Source organism: Carcharhinus amblyrhynchos, chromosome 5, assembly GCF_965287045.1.
Source record: "Carcharhinus amblyrhynchos chromosome 5, sCarAmb.v2.hapA, whole genome shotgun sequence".
In the NCBI taxonomy this organism is placed as follows: Eukaryota; Metazoa; Chordata; class Chondrichthyes; order Carcharhiniformes; family Carcharhinidae; genus Carcharhinus; species Carcharhinus amblyrhynchos.
In genome coordinates this window covers 72,612,739-72,629,634 of record NC_137328.1, presented here as the reverse complement: position 1 = coordinate 72,629,634, position 16,896 = coordinate 72,612,739, and the positions used below count along the sequence as shown (strand labels likewise).

The 16,896-nt window shown below is 42.5% G+C and overlaps 1 protein-coding gene across 1 annotated transcript; it reads right to left on the bottom strand.

Annotated features, from left to right (window-relative positions):
- Nucleotides 1-5,733: 5,733 nt before the first annotated feature.
- On the bottom strand, nucleotides 5,734-14,722 carry fem1c (fem-1 homolog c). Its single transcript, XM_080188986.1, has 2 exons — nucleotides 13,815-14,722; nucleotides 5,734-7,384 (listed from the first exon to the last, which is right to left on the bottom strand). Exons 1-2 carry the CDS (start codon nucleotides 14,356-14,358, stop codon nucleotides 6,075-6,077), a joined length of 1,854 nt encoding a protein of 617 aa, XP_080045112.1. The 5' UTR covers nucleotides 14,359-14,722; the 3' UTR covers nucleotides 5,734-6,074.
- Nucleotides 14,723-16,896: the final 2,174 nt, after the last annotated feature.

The window sequence follows — 16,896 nt, the reverse complement described above, 5'->3', positions numbered from 1 at the left end:
GGGTAGGGTATGCTTTTCTTTGGATGGCATGAGCTTCTTGAAGTTTTTGAAGCTGCACTTAACCAAGCAAGTGGAGTATTCCATCACACTCCTGAGTTCTGCCTCGTTAATGGTAGCGAAACTTTGGGCAGGTGAATCATTTCATGTAGAATTTGTAACCTATCCAAATCTGTCATTACAGTACTCATATCGACCCTTTCCTCTCTCCTCAGATGCTGCCTAAGCTAAGTATGGCCATGATTTTCTGTTTTATTTCTTACCTGGCTGGTCCAGCTAAGTTTCTGATCAATAGTCACCCCTAGGATGTTGGTGGTGGGGATTTAGCAATGAGAATGCCATTGAATGTCAATGAGAGGTGGTTAAATTCCATCAGTACCATTTACAATACCTCAGAAGCTGAAGCAATCTGTGCCTGCATGTAGCGATAGTTGGCTTGGGCTGATCATGGTAAATGACATCGAAGCCACAAAAGTTTCAGAAAATGATCATCTCCAAGAAGAGAGTTTAACCATCTCCCTTGACATTCACTAGCATTACCATCACCAAATTCACCACCATCAATATTCTGTAGTTTACCATTTAACAGAAGTCTAACTGGACCAGCCACAAATAGCAGGTACAGAAAGTCAAAGGTTGGAATTCTGCAGCAAGTAACTCACCAACTAAACATCTACAAGACAGATGGTGTGATGGAATAGTCCATTTGTCTAGATTAGTGCAGCTTCAACAATATTTCAATGAATTTGAAGCAATCCAAGACAGAGCAGTCACTTGATTGGCATCTAATTAAACATTCAACCCCCCCCACCACCCCAATATCAGCACATTGGCAAGTTATATATCATCTACAAGATATACTGCAGCAACTAGCCAAAGCATCTTCCAAAACTATACCCTCAAACAACTAGGACAAAGGCAGCAGATGAATGGGATTGCCACCTGCCAGTCCCCCTCTATGCCACTCACCGACTTAGAGCCACACTCCTATTCCTTCACTATTATTGGCCAAATTCCTGAAACTCCTTCACTAATAGCACTGTAAATGTACCACAGAATCCTACAGCGCAGGAGACTGCCATTTGACCTATCAAGTCTGCATCGACCACAATCCCATCCGGACCCTATGCATTTACCCTAGCTAATCCCCTGACACTAAGGGACAATTTAGCATGGTCAATCTTTGGACTGTGGGAGGAAACCACATAAATCACCTGACAAAGGCGCAGCAAGCACTCCAAAAGCTAGTGGCTTTTGCTACCAAAATCTGTTGGACTTTAACCTGGTTGTGTGACTTCTTAGAGGAAACCCACACAGTCACAGGGAGAACATGCAAATTCCACACAGATAGTGACCCAAGTCAGAAATCGAACCCAAGTCCCTGGCACTGTGAGGCAGCAGTGTTAACCAGTGCACCACTGTGCTGTCCCAAATAGATTGCAATAATTCAAGATAACCTAGCTCTCAAGAGCAATAGACAATAAATACATGTCTTTCAAGCATTCATTCCAACAACAAATAATTTAAAAATGTATGTATGCCTTTATTAGCTGAGCTATAGAATAGAGCTGGGAGATTGTCAGAATACTAGTTAGGTCACAGCTGAAGTTCTGCATGTAGGTCTAATCATCACCTCATATGAAAGATGTGATTGCACCAGAGAGGGTACAAAGGAGATTTATGGAAATGCTGTCTGGACTGGAGAATTTTAGATACAAGGAAAGATAGAGTAGGTTAGGGTGGTTTTCTTTGGAACAGGACTGACCGAAGGGAGATCCAATTGAAGCCTAGGCCCTTTTCTCCTTGCTTAAGGAACCCATAACCATGGTTCAGGGATTTAGAATGAGGTAGGAAATTAAATGGAGATTTAAAGGGAAATATTTTCTTCCAGCCGATGGCAAGATCCAAAACACTGTGCCTGAGATGATTGCAGAGTCAGAAAGCCTCATAACTTTGAAGAAGTACATGTACTAAAAATGCAGAAAACAAAAGACTAGACCAAGACCTGAAAAGTAGGATTAGGATGGCTGACAAAAGGCCTAATTCTTTGTTGTAAACTTATTTTGTTTGCTTACTAGACAATTGAGGTGGAAACTGAAATAATTCTCAAATGCCTTTTGTAAATAACAGGCACGTGCCACAATAGGTCTATTTACCCATCAAACATAGTGGACAGTGCAATCACTCGTGGATAGGAGTGGGTTGATAGGAAACATTTTAATGATTCACATTTTTTAAACTGGAGATGCTGTTAGGTCACTAGATGTTTCTGAATTGTGTTCATTTCCTAGATTCAAACGACATTTATCACAACAAGTTTCGAAAAGAGAATCACTCATCTGCTCAGTTCATAGATAACAATTATCAAAATCAATTTAAAATGCAGTCAAGTGTCAATTTAAAATATAGTCAAGCTAGTTTAAACATAAACAAAGCACAATTATAATTGTTGTAACAAGCTGAGAGAATAAAGGGGACTAGCTGTGGTAGCCCACTTTGGCAAGAACACTATTTAAATGGAGAGACTACAGTATGCAATACAGAGGGATTTGGGGGTCCCCTTCTGTAATGAATTACAAAAGTTAGCATAAAGGCAACAGCAAGTAATTAGGAAGACAAATGGAATGTTACAGGGGTCTTGCTACAGCTGTACTGGGCAATGGCAGCATCAGACTACTGTGTAGTTTTAGTCTTCTTACAGAATGAGTGATATACTTCTACAGAAAGCAGTTCTAGAAGGTTCACTTGGGATGAAATGGTTGTCATATGAGGAAAGAACAATTAGTTTGCAGCTATACACAGAGTTTAAAGAAATGAGAGGTGACCTTATTGAAGCACGAGGTTCTGACGGGGCACAATTCAAAAACAGAGGTTGGAAACAAGGAGGAACTTCTTCCAAGTGTTGTTAGTATTCTCTTCCAGAGAGTGCTGGAGGCTGCATCATTGACGATGTCTTACTGAGTTACACAGATTTTTGATTGTCAAAGGAATTATGGTTAATTGGAACAGGCAGGAATGTGAACTTAAAGCCACAATCAGATCTGCCATGATGTCATGAATGGCAACGTGGACTTGATAGACTGAATGAATAGTCAACTTCTGGTCCTAGTTGTCAATTAAGGTTAAAGGAAAATGACAATTTACAATATTCTGCTTTAACCAACAATTATGCATCAGGGTCTACCCAAATAAAACATGGGCAAATATTTTAGTTGACCTATTTGCCTACATTGTAACAGCATGTATTCTGACAATATATTATACAGAAACTCTGCTGTTATCCCGGTTAGGTAAGCCAAAGTGGAAAAGAGCTGTTCAAGCCGTTCATACAGCAGGCCTCAAGGGAAGTTAACTATTCAAATTTTGCATCAAAACAATACTGCAACTACCAGACAGCTATGAAATTATTTGCGGAATGGTCTGTTTCAAATTGATCCTTTATATATCTATGAGACATAAACTCATCTGCCCGAATGGATATGAAGATCCCTTTTTAGAGAGCAGGAAAATTATCCCTGGTATCCTGACCAATGTTTATCCCTCAGCTAACACTAACAGGTGTGGTCATTATCACATTATGTTTAAGACACCATGCTGTGCACAAACAAAGCTGCCACCTCTGCTACACTGACTTCAAAAGGAAAACAATCATTTGGCTGTAAAACACAGATATCCTGAGATCATAAAAGGATGCTACATAAAGTGTAGCTGAATGCATTTCACACATCATAGCACCATTCACATCAGCATTGGGGCCGGAAAGGGAAATATGTTAAGAGTTTCTCTTGGAAGTGTGAATATGGATACCAGGCAAGGAAAGACTCACTGCTGTGACATTACCCCCAGAATATCTAGCTGATAGCTCAAAACATGAACACTGACCTTCTGAACCTGGCATTAAAGAGGTCAACATCCACATGTGAAATTTTACACAGTACAAATCCACTTTTGGACCAGGGTCCAATTAATTCATGTAGCTGAATATTCCCCCTTCCTAAAAAAAGGGAAACCCTCATAGGGCATGACATTTCAATGGATGCTAGACACACCATAGCACCTCACAAAAGTAGCCATTGCCTTGACAATGATGAATCACTATTCTATTTTGAAGGCATCTGATAAGTCCAATTTTGCTTTCACTATTATCTACAGCCAGTTTCAGGGGTTCAATGAGTAATTAAGTTGAGGCCAATCTAATGAATGTCAGTCATGTACCTAGAAGAAAAAACATGTAACTGAAGACCCTATTAGATAGGCAGGAGTTTGTGACCATGACAGAAGTAGCTAAGACACACCCAACCAAAGCAGTTTGTGCAGTGAGCTAATAAACTTTAAAATACAATGAGTTACATACCTCTACCCACAGTCTACATGCTACTGTAAAAATATTATGATGCAGCTTTCATCATACTATTTATCCTTACCACCCCCCATTCCCTCCACAAAAGAAACTGGCTCACTGGTCAGCTTCAGTTTATGACTTTTTCTCCAGTAATGTCTACCAAGTGAAAAGTTTCACTATGTTTTGTGGCATGAGGAAATTAAATGTCTGGGTTGTCCTCAGTCAGAGAACAAGGAAGCTTAAAAATGACTACCTGAAGTGTACTTTAAAATAAAGCAGGAAATGCAAAATTTAGTGATACAGAAATCAAATGCAGATTTACCTATTCAGATATATCATAAAACACTTGCATCAGATAACTAGACTGAGAGGTAGACCTCCATATGTAAGAAAAGCTTGGCTTCGGAGTCTGTAAAGCAATGCTTTTACTTTTATTCAATTCAACAAAGGGAAAAAAGACTGAAAAGTTTTTTCAGATGAATAAGTAATAATGAATTCTAGCCACCTCTCTCATGGAAGAGATGTTATGGATGTGAAATGAACTGCAAATAAACAGCAACTCCTTTACAGAAAAAGGAAATATTTACTCTCATCAGTTAACAACACAGCAATTTCACACTGGCATAGGCAAGTGCAGTTTTTTTTTTGCATTTTATTGTGAATGCTTCATTTAAGACATTACATGGCCAATGTGCCATAATAATCCTCATCTGTATCATTAAAGTGCAGAATTACAATATTTACCTGAATCCAACCAAACCCCCAAATGTCACCCTCCATGTTACAAGAGTAATGTGGATGTTCTTTCTGATATCAGTTACTTTGATGCAATAGCTGGTAATTATAAACACCTTGTAGGTGGCAGGCTGTTCTTCAAAAGGAAATCTCTCCAGTTTTCTGTACAAAGCTATTAAAAAAAGGATTTGAAATCTCCATTTTACGATGCATTAACTCATGTGACTCAAAGTAACTTCCATTTCTCCATACTCCATAACAGTAAAAAGGAGTCAAATGCAGCAACCTCAAGGGTATAGCCCTATTTATATACAAAAAAAGCCCATAGGCGCTTTCATCAATAAAGTGGTCAGAATACGCAAAGCTTTTTAAATAATGAGCACTCCACAAAAAGCATGAGAAAGATGCCCAATGCTCTAATCAATTTCCAGTATCTGCATAGTGATATGTCAACATAGAGCAGTTTTTTTTCAAGCAACTGCACTGGAGACTTAAAAGCACTTAAGGTATTGACATTAAAGCCAGCTTTGACAGTGTTCAGAATTAAAGAAATAGAATGCCAGGTTTCCCTCTGCCCCAGTGTGAATATTGCATTTACACTAATCAGGACAAAGGGAAATTTTAAAAAGTCCACTTGATCCTGTTATTCAATTGCTTGTAAATATATAAAACAAAATAAAGTTTGGCAGAGGTGTTGCTAGGACTCCAAATTATTATAAACAATCCCAAATTTAACCAAAAGCAAAGCAGCATAGAGCAGACTTCCGCTAAAATACTGATAAACAGATACAATATACTATATACACATGCATTACCATTGTGCATGAATTGGGATGCATGGTGATCAAGAGGGCAAAACAAAACATGCAATCATCAAAATTCACTAACAGCTGCTGAACCCATTCAACATCTCTTAGTGTACAGATGAAAACTAGAGCACGCAACTAATTTCTTCCCATATTTATAGGCATTCTAGAAACTAACCCCAAAATTTTTCATTTCATCTATGGAGCAAAATGAAAGCCTCCAGTTTTTCTGGAATCTGTCCTTTGTAAATTAATCGGTGCTTTACTATGGCAGAGGCAGCAAGACACTGCAAAGTTGTATGGTTGATGGGCTGGATTAAGTTTTTCCCCATTTCCTTCTCATCTAGTAAATCGCAAGCAGTCTGTTTATGGGAGTTCGTGGTGTCAAAATGGGCACCCGCCTTAATTAGAAGATTCATGATCTCGGGATGATTGTTACGTGCTGCGATGTGCAGTGGGCTGTTGTCTTCAAAATCTCTTGCATTGAAATCTGCTCCACACTCCAGCAACATTGCAGTGACTTGCAAAGATGGAAATTTGCAAACTGGATAGCGACCTACAGAAGTAGTGTCTTTATCAACTGCAAGATGAAGCGGGGAAAACCCAGTTTTTCCTCTGGAGTTCAGTTTTAAAAATTTATAGATAGTTTGCCGCTTCAGATATTCTTGTTCAGAGCTACATTTCACTTTCTCTAACAGACAGATGAGATGCAGGATTATTGAGAGCGCTTTGCTCAGCTGTATCAAGTCAGGTGGAGTCTGTAACTGCTTCATGGCTCTGTCTATTTCAAAGACACTTTTGCTCAATATTCCAATCAAATCATTGAAGGACACAGAAGTTCCTAAGACACCTTTTGTCCGATCTTGCAGCATAAATGAAAAAAGTTCAGCAAAAGACAGCAAGCTGCTTGCTGTCATTGGACTCAGTGGGTCCAGATTGTTCTGCTGCATGTCCAATGCATATTTCCATAAATTGATGCACCTTTCAAAATTGCCAGAATCAGCATAGACTGCACCCCTGTATCTTATGTAGTAAGATGTATCAGGATGTGAAGGACCTAGTATTCTCTCTCTGATCAAAAGTGCCTGCATCCTCATCTCATCGGGATCAGCAATCAAGGCTTCCAGTTCCTCTCCAGAGGTTACTTCTTTGGCATAATCATAAGCCATTATCAACTCCTGCGGCTCTGGTTTAGTGAAGACATTAGCCTCATCACTGTACCGCATGTCCATTGCTTTCTTCCAATATTTCATAGCTCCCAACAAGTCTCTCTTCTTGTCCACAAATGTGGCTCCTAGCAACTCGAGGGCATCAATACGTTCAATTTTGCTCGTTTGTGGGTGCTCAGTCAAAAAATCCACAATGTTGGTATGACCAGTTACACTGGCTGAAAGCAGTGGGGTCATTCCATAACCATCTTTCTCCATTTTGGCACCATATTTGAGCAACATCTTCATAATCTCCAGGCTCCCAGACTCGGCACAATCATGCAAAGCTGTGTTTCCTATAAAAAAGGAGAAAAGCAATTAAAATTAACAGCAAACATTTTCATATAAATTTCAATGTTTGCAATTTTTATTTGAAATTATAGATAGAATCAACATTTAAAACTCCAAAATGTGTTCAACTAATACTTACAAGGAAGGGATTGTCAGTTGCATCCCCAGCTTCACCTGTATAAAAATATTAACCTTCCAATACAAAAACAGAAAATGCTAGAATCTTAGGTCTGATGGCATCTGAGGAGAGAGAATAAAGCCAATGTATCAAGTCTGGATGAAGGGTCATCCAGACTCGAAACGTTGGTTCTACATTCTCCCCACAGATGCTGTCAAACCTGCAGAAATTTTCCAGCATTTTCTGTTTCAGATTCCAGCATCCATGGTATTTTGCTTTTACCTTCAAGTACATTTCCTGATCAAAAAACAGATTCCTTCCATGCATGTTGCAATCTGACTCACGGACTAAATATCTCTATGTAGGACTGGAGTACGTTCGCTTCAATGCAAGTATAAACAGATAAAACAAATGAACTGAGAGCCTGGATCACTGCATGGAGGGCCAGGACTGGGACAGAGGGGAAAACAAGAGAGGTGGGGACTTGCACTGCTGATCAGGAAGCAGATCACAGCTGTTAAAGAAGGACTCATTGGAGGCATCCTGTAGTGAGGCATTGTGTGTGGAGCTCAGGAATAAGAAGGGTGGAATCACAATGCTGGAAGTGTAGTCCTTAATGAACATAAAGAACGTAGGAAGGAACTTAAGGAAGGAGTTAGGAGGGCTAAAAGGGGTCATGAAAAGTCCTTGGCAAACAGAATTAAGGAAAATCCTGAGGCATTTTATATGTATATAAAAGAGCAAGAGGGTAGCTAGGGAAAGGTTTGGACCACTCAAGGATAGTGGAGGGAATCTACGCATGGAACCAGAGGAATGGGCAAGATACTAAACGAATACATTGTCTCAGTATTCATCAAAGAGAAGGACTTGGTGGATAAGGAGCCTAGGATAGGGTGTGTAGATATTCTGGGTCATGTTGACATCAAAAAGGTGGTGTCGGACGTCTTAAAAAGCATTAAAGTGGATAAGTCCCCAGGGCCTGATAGGATCTATCCCAGATTACTGAAGGAGGCAAGGGTGGAAATTGCTGGGGCCCTGACAGAAATCTTTGTATCCTCATTTACTACAGGTGAAGTTCCAGAGGCCTAGAGAATAGCCAATGTTATTCCATTGTAAAAGAAGGGCAGCAGGGATAATCCAGGAAATTATAGGCCAGTGAGCCTTACGTCAGTGGTAGGGATAGTATTTACTTACATTTGGAAACAAATGACCTTAGTGATAGACAGCCTAGTTTCTGTGAAGGAGTACCAACAGGCAGAAAGATCTGGACATGCAAGTTCACCGATCACAAAGTGGCAATGCAGGTGGATAAGGCAGTCAAGGAGGAATGCAGCATGCTTGTCTTCATTGGTCAGGGCATTGAGTATAAAATTGCTGAAACTGTACAGAATCTTAGTTTGATCTCATTTGAAATACTGTGTACAATACTGGCTGCCACACTACCAGAAGGATGTGGATGCTTTGGTAAGAGTACAGGAGAGGTTTACCAGGATGTTGCCTGGTCTAGAGGGTGTTAGCTATGAGAAGAGGTTGGATAAACTCAGTTTGTTCTCTCTTGAGCGATGGAGGTTGAGGGGCAACTTGAGGTTTACAAGATTATGAATGGCATGGACAGACTGGATAGTTAGATGCTCTTTCCTGGGGTAGAAAAATCTACATCTCCTATATTCAACTTAAGGTGCATGGGGAAAAGTTCAGAGATGTGCGAGGCAATTTTTTTTATTACACAGAGGGTGGTGAATGTCTGGAACATGCTGCCATGGAGGTGCTGGGAGCATGTATGATAGCAGCATTTAAGGGCAACTAGATGAATACATGAATAGGATGTGCGACTCTGCAACTGCGTAGTTTTAGTTTAGGCAGGCACCATGATCGGCGCAGAGTTGGAGGGACAAAGGGGCTGTTCTTGTGCTATACTCAGCCTACAGGAGACAGGAGCAGCTGTGTAGTCAGATACTGAAAAGATCTGAAAAAAAGCAAGGTAGTTGTGATGGGTGACTTTACTTTTCCCCATATTGACTGGGAATCCCTTACATCCAGGGGCTCAAATGGAAAGCAATTTGTTCGGTATGTCCAGGTGGGCTTTCTGATGCAGTATGTTGACAATCCAACTATGGAGGAAGCCATTCTAGACTTGGGGAATCAGCCAAGCCAGGTGATCAATGTTTCAGTGGGGGAACATTTTGGGCTTAGTGGCCATAATTTCAGAAGTTTTTTGAAGAGATATAATTCATACCTTAATTGGTTTCTCCAATATTAGTTTTTTTGAAGAAGTGACAAAGAAAATTGATGACAGAAGTGCTGTGGCTGTAGTTTATATGGGCCCCCTTAACAACGCATTTGATAAGGTGCCACATAGCAGACTGGTACAAAAACAAAAATCACATGGGATTCGGGGTGGCCTGGTTATAGAAGACAGAAAATAGTGGTGAGAGGCTGTTTTTCAGAATGGAAATCTGTAGCTAGTGGTGTTCTGCAGTAATCAGTGCTGGGATCTTTTGTTTGTAGTATATATAACCAAAGATGTGCAGGTTAGGTTGATTAGCCGTGCTAAGAAATTGCCCCTTAACGTCCAGAGATGCATAGGTTAGAGGGATTAGTGGGTATAATATGTAGGGATATGGAGGGTAAGGCCTGGGTGGTATTGTGTTCAGTGCAGACTCGATGGGCCAAAGGGTCTCTTTCTACACTGTAGGGTTCTATGGTTCTACAGATGACCTGGAAGAAAATGTGGTGGTCTGATTAGTAAGTTTAAGAACAACACAAAGATAGTTGCTGATTACGTGAAGGATTGTCAGAAGATACAACAGGCTATAAATAGATTGGAGACTTGGGTACAGAAGTGGCAGATGGAGTTTAAACTGGACAAATGCCAGGTGATGCATATTGGAGGATCTAATTAAGGTACGAATTATACTGTAAATGGCAGAATTGTGAGGAACATTAACAGGGAGATCTGGGCATCAGGTCCACATTTCCCAAAAGTGGCAACACAAGTGGCTAATGTGATTAAGAAAGCACACAGCATGCTTGCCTTCATCAGCTAAGGCATTGAGTACAAGAGTTGGGAATCATGTTGCAGCTATATTAAACTTTGGTTAGGTCGCATTTGGAGTATTGCATGCAGCCCTGGTCACCACACTATCAGAAGGATGTGAACGCTTTGGAGAGAGTGCAAATAAGGTTCACTGGGATGTTAGCCTGGTCTCGAGGGTGTTGACTATGAGGACAGATTGAATAAACTAAGATTATTTTCACTGGAAAGATGGAGGTTGAGGGGAGACCCGATACAAGTCTACAAAATTATGGGGGGTATAGACATGGTGGACAGTCAGAAGCTTTTTCCCTGGGTGGAAGCGTCAATTACAAAAGGGCTCAGGTTCAAAACGAGGAGGAAGAAAGTTTAAGGGCGATGAGCAGGGAAGTTTATCATGCGGAGAGTGGTGGGTGCCTGGAACGTTTTGCCAGAGTATATGGTGAAAGCAGGCACATCAGCAATATTTAACAGGCATCTGGATGGGTACATGTATAGGGAGTAGAGGAGATATGGACTAAGGGCAAGGTTTTTTTAAAGTTAGGGCATCATGATCAACATAGGCTGAGAGCCAAAGAGCCTGATCCTGTGCTGTACATTTTTGTTTTTACGAAGGTCCTCATGACCATAATATTGTCATTTATATAGCACATTTAGCATAATGAACACAGCCATTATAATGCAAAATGTGACAAAGCAACTTAATGAGACACTCAAATGATCAAAATCTTGATCAACAGATACATTTAAGGAATGTCTTAAAGGAGAGTTAGGAATGGAAATCTAGAGCTTAGGGCCTAGACAGCTGAAAGCACTCTCACTAACAGTGGAATTAAAACTGGAGAACTAAAAACACAAATTATTTCAGAGGATTGTAGAGTGGAGTGTACAGAATTAGGGAGGGGTGAGATCATGAAAGGAATTTTTTTTTAAAATTGCAGCCTTGCTTAACCGGGAGCTAGTCTAGGTTAAGGAACACAAGTGTGATAAAGTGAACGAGAAAAGATGCAAGTTAAGCAGAGCAGTTTTATTTTACCTCAAATTTAGATGGTAGAATGGGGGAGGGCAGGTAGAATGCATCAGGAATGCCAAATTCAGAAGCAGCACAGGCACGAATAACACTGTCAGTAGATAAGGTGGTGGGTGGGTGGGTTGGTGGGTGGGTGGGTGGGGGGGGTGGGCAGCAGCAAGAGAGATGTGATCTGAATCTCATCTTAGAGTCATAGAGAACATCAAGGTTGTAGCGAGGATTGAAATCAATGGCTTCACTATTTTCAAAATATAACTGGAGCAAATTTCTACTCATCCTACACATACTGTCAGAGAAGCAGTCTAAATAATCATAAACAGTACGAGAGATATTGCTTGGCGAGAGCTGGCTTTCATGAGCATTCATCTGGAAACTGGCATATTTTTTCTGATGACTGCTACGCCCAGAAGACGCAGAAGAGGTCACAAACTGTCATACATTACTTTCTGCTTATTTGAAAGGGGATTTGCTGGACCAAAAACAAGGCTCATGCAGGTCACAATTTGCAAGTTGGCTAGAGTTCTGGAAACTTCCAAAAGTAATTGCAGGACAAAGCTCAACATTGTGAGGGCCCATTGTGTGAATCCATTACAACCAATGAAACAAATGAGCAGCAGGCAGGCAGGCTGCCTCCCCAGCCCAAAGGAGAGAGCCATTGAAACTTCATCTGTCAACAGCCACCAATTTCAAAGTGGACCATGGATTTTGACCAGATGTAGAAACTGTTTGCCAAACTGGCTCATCAATGGGCAACACCATATGACCTAACTTCCTCTGGCAAGTGTTAATGTTACATTGTTGGACTCCCAGGGAAGTCTGCTGTTCACGTCCAGCTCAACACCAAAGCAGGACTCCAAGCTGACAGCCTCGTCTAAACCCCCTCAAAGCCTGGTTCTCTGGAAGATTTCTTCCATTGCCTGTTGAGACCAAGACTCTGTACCCCAATCTCACCATCAACTTTGAAGGAACTCAGTAACACCTACTTTGTTAGCTGACCACCAGAAATGCAACTCCCATATGAAGGAATCCTTGCTGGGCTTGACATTCACATGAATTAATATCCCTATTTTATGTTTCAATTAATTCCTACTTAACACTTTTCTTCTTTCCTATTTTCTACTCGTATATGCATATATAGTTGAAATAACCATTCCCTGGGTTTGAATGCACAAATGAACAATACTAATTTAACCCCAAGGAGAATTTGCTGTACGCACCTTAAAATTATCACAAGTCAAGCATTTGGAGAAATATACCATTGACTACAAAAATTAAAACACTTCTGCTGACAGAGTTTATCTCTCTCTCATGTGAAACACAATGCTGCATGAAGGGGATAAATAGGAGAGATCCAAGATTAGACTCTTCAGAGGTAATGATGTGCGAGTGAGACGAGAAACCATTACAAGTGATTCCCTGGCTATGATTTAACAATGCAACCAAGTGAATACAGATCCATCCAACTGGACAATGCATGGGGGGGGCACGAAACAGGACTAAAACTAGTGGTCATACTCAACATGAGCCTTGTACCACTTGAATTCCAGTATCAACATACACATCAACTTCTATTTTTTGCTCTTATACACCTAGGAGCATTGGACATAAGAGCAGGACACTTGGTCCTTCAAGCCTGTTCTGCCAATCAGGTTATGACCCATACTCCACATTCTTATCTAACCCTCACGATCCTCGACCCCCTTACCTAACAGAAATGAATTTAACTCAGTTTTGAATAAATTCAATGACTCAGTCTCCACAGATTTCAGGGAGGGGAATTTCAGATACCAACGTTCTTCAGGGGAAGAAAGGTTCTTCTCATTTCTGATTAAAAGGAAGACCTATTATTCTTCAACTAGGTCTAGACTTCCCCACAAGAGGAAACTTCCTCATGATATCTGCCCTATTAAGTTGATACAGGATCTTATATCTTACCAGCTCTCAGTCTTCTAAATTCATGGGTATAGGCCCAACAGTCAATCTTTCTTCAGCTGGGCTGGGGATGAAAGCGGGGGGCGGAGAAGAGAGCTGAGGGTGGGGGAGTGAAGAGAACCGAGGGGGTAGGGGTGGAGTGAAGAAAGCCGGGGGAAGGGGGGTGCTGCAGAGGAGTGAAGATAAGAGAGCCTGGGGGGGAAAGAGGCAGGAGTGAAGGGAGCCGGGGGGGGGGGGGGGGAGGAGTGGTGTGGAGAGAGCGGGAAGAGAAAGCGTAGCCTAAAAGAAATAGGGCAGGGAGAACCTCCTCGCATCCATTACCTTTCACGCTCTTCCTGTTGACATCGGCCCCTTTCTCCAGAAGATATTTGGCTATCTCCCGATGGCCCTTGTAGCAGGAGATCATGAGGCAGGTATGGCCGTGCCTGTTAGCCACCTCCATGTCGGCGCTTTTTTCTATCAGGTACTTGACGATGTCCAGGTGACCGTCGAAGCAGGCGGCCCTCAGAGGGGTCGAGTTGGTCAGCGTGGTGTTGTTGACCGAGGCGCCGTGCTCGAGCAGCGAGCGCACCACGGTGAGGTGGCCGGCGGCCGAGGCAGCCCAGAGCGGCGGCGCCCCCTCAATGGTCTCGCCGTCGAAGCTGACCGAGCCGCCCAGCTCCACGTCGGCGCCGCACTGCTCCAGCAGGTAGACCACCACGTCCAGGTGGCCGTAACGGGCCGCCATCAGCAGCGCCGTGGCGCCGTTTGTCTTCTCGGCCGCCAGCTGCGACACTTCGTCCGGGCTCTTGGCGATCAGCAGCTTCTGCAGCAGCCGCAGTTTGCCGTCGCGGGCCGCGTTGAAGACCGCCGTCTTGAAGTCCATGGCGAGGCGGCAGCTGAAAACTGGGCCTGGCCTCGGGCCCTGGTGCGCCTGCGCCCTACCCTCCGGGGCTCGCGCTCTGCCCTCGCGCCGCCGCTCGAGCTCCAACCGCCACCTCCCGCCCTCACTCACTCACTCCCTCCCTCCGGTCGCCACAACTGTCCTCTCAGCTCCGTCCCCTCGCGTTTTCTCCTTCCCTCGGACTCTCTTTATTCCTTGGCCTTTTTCGCTACCCCGCCGCCTCCTCCTCCTACTTAGTTTTTTTTGTGTTGTGTGAAATTGAAATCTCTCCACTATCAGAATGCGATAGTCAAACGGGACAGCTTTTGATTTTTTTTTCACTTTTGCGTCCGTCAACAGTTCGATGCCGACTCGACCAGTTGAGAGAGAGAGGGGGGCCGAGCGACGTGCAGAGGCTAACTTTTATGAGCGGAAGCTGCTGAACTTTCGCCTCAATTGGGAAACAGTACCCACGGGCGTGCCGATCAGTGGCAGCGCAGTCTGAGCTGGAGAGAGAACGCTGCCCATTATGACGGAGCCACAGATCCGGTTTCCATGGTGTCCGAGAGCCAATAGGAAAGCGGTAGGCGTTTAGGGGCGGGACTCTCCGGGGAGAGGTCAGCTGGGATAGAGAGAGCTTTGCAACTTCAAACAAACTGTGCCTCCTTGCAAAGCAGCGCCACAGGCTCATGGAGCACCATCTAGCGTGCTGTCTCGGTACAAAGCTATATCGGTCGAGTTTTAATTAAAAAAAACTTACTTTCGTTCCAGTTTTCTTTCTCTTCACAGCTGCTAACTCATGCTGCCCGCACCTCAGTCCGTATTCAAGTAGTGATTGCACTTTCAGCTCTCTGTTTTCATGGACTGGATTCATGATGCACTCGCCATCATCTTTAGGGGTTTCCCAGCTGCTGAGAAATCAACCTCCGTGTGTAGAGTTTACGCAACTTGGAATGATTTCCCCATAGGGATAATCATCGTTTTCTATTCATTCATAGCATTTATTGCCCTCATTCGTAAATGCCCATTTAAGGACATTTTAAGAGTCAATCGCATTGCTGCGAATCTGGAGTCACACAGATCAGTTAATGACGGCAGATGTGCTTTCCTAAAGTACATTAACGAACTGTCTGGGATTTACAATTCGACTTTTAATTGTTGAATCCAAACTTAACCATGTATCGTTATAGAATTTGAACCCAGTTCCTCAGAGCATTGCCCTGGATCTCTGGAATACTAATCCACTGACAACATCACTACGTTGTGTCCTGCTCAGAGATTTCACTTAGTTTTAAGATTCCATTGCATTGTACATTATCTTGAAGCTACCTAGCCCCCAGTAATCTGCTAGTCTTCATCGTTCCACCCCCTGCCCTGATTCCAAGAAGGATAGTCACTAGATGACTGTCAAACTGGCAAGTACAAGTTTTGACTAAGTAGATTGCAAGAAATATACACTTTTCATGAGCAACACAAGTGTCCAACTTCCTGACAGGGTGGCCAAACTTCCAGGATTGGCCTGGGCTGGCGTCTCCAGGAATTGAAAATCAATCTCTTGGGCACTGCTGTGTGCAATCCTGGAAAAAAATCATTGGGACATTTAAAATAAATGTTTTTTATCACATTCTTTGAACATGGAGCAGCACAGTGGCACAATGGTTGCCTCTGCTACCTCACTGTGCCAGGGAGTCCTGGGTTTGCTTCTCGGCTTGGGTCACTGTCTGTGGGGAGTCTTCGTATTCTCCCTGTATCTGCGCGGGTTTCCTCTGGGTGCTGCGGTTTCCTCCCACAGTTGGTTAGGTGCTTTGGCCATGCTAAATTCTCCTTCGGTGTACCCGAACAGGTGCCGGAGTGTGGTAACTTGGGGATTTTCACAGTAACTTCATTGCAGTGTTATTGTAAACCTACTTGTGACACTAATAATTACACTTTAAAACTTTTCTTTACCAGATCTATACATATTGAAAATGTGGGGAGAAAAGGCTGATCGTCAAACAATATTGAATTGGGTAATTAGTTGTTTTGCTTTCCATTAGGCATTGGAAGACAGTGTCACAAGGTTGGATGTGTTGGCCTATGAATGGCAGGAGCATGGGGCAAGTCACATGATGAAATCCCCAGTAATATATTTAATCACACGTGGCAACCCTACTTGCTGAACATACTATATCTTGTTAAAATAAAAGCAAAATAGATCATAGATCATAGAATCCTACAGTGCAGAAAGAGGCCCTTTGGCCCATTGAGTCTGCACCAAACACAATTGGTAAAAAGAGGTAAAATAGTACAGATTCTGAAATTTGAAATAAACACAAGGAATACTGGAAATATTAAGATCAGAAAACCTGTGGCATGAGAAACAGAATTAAAAGTTCAGGACTTTTATCAGGATTCTACTGAGTGCTGATTTTCCCTTAATGCAGGGGTAAGGTTAAAATAGCAATTGTGTTCTCATAAATTCTGGTTGGTATCTACAACAGTAATTTGAATTTACACAACACATAACATAGTGACATAGTAATTCCCAATTTGACAGTCTCC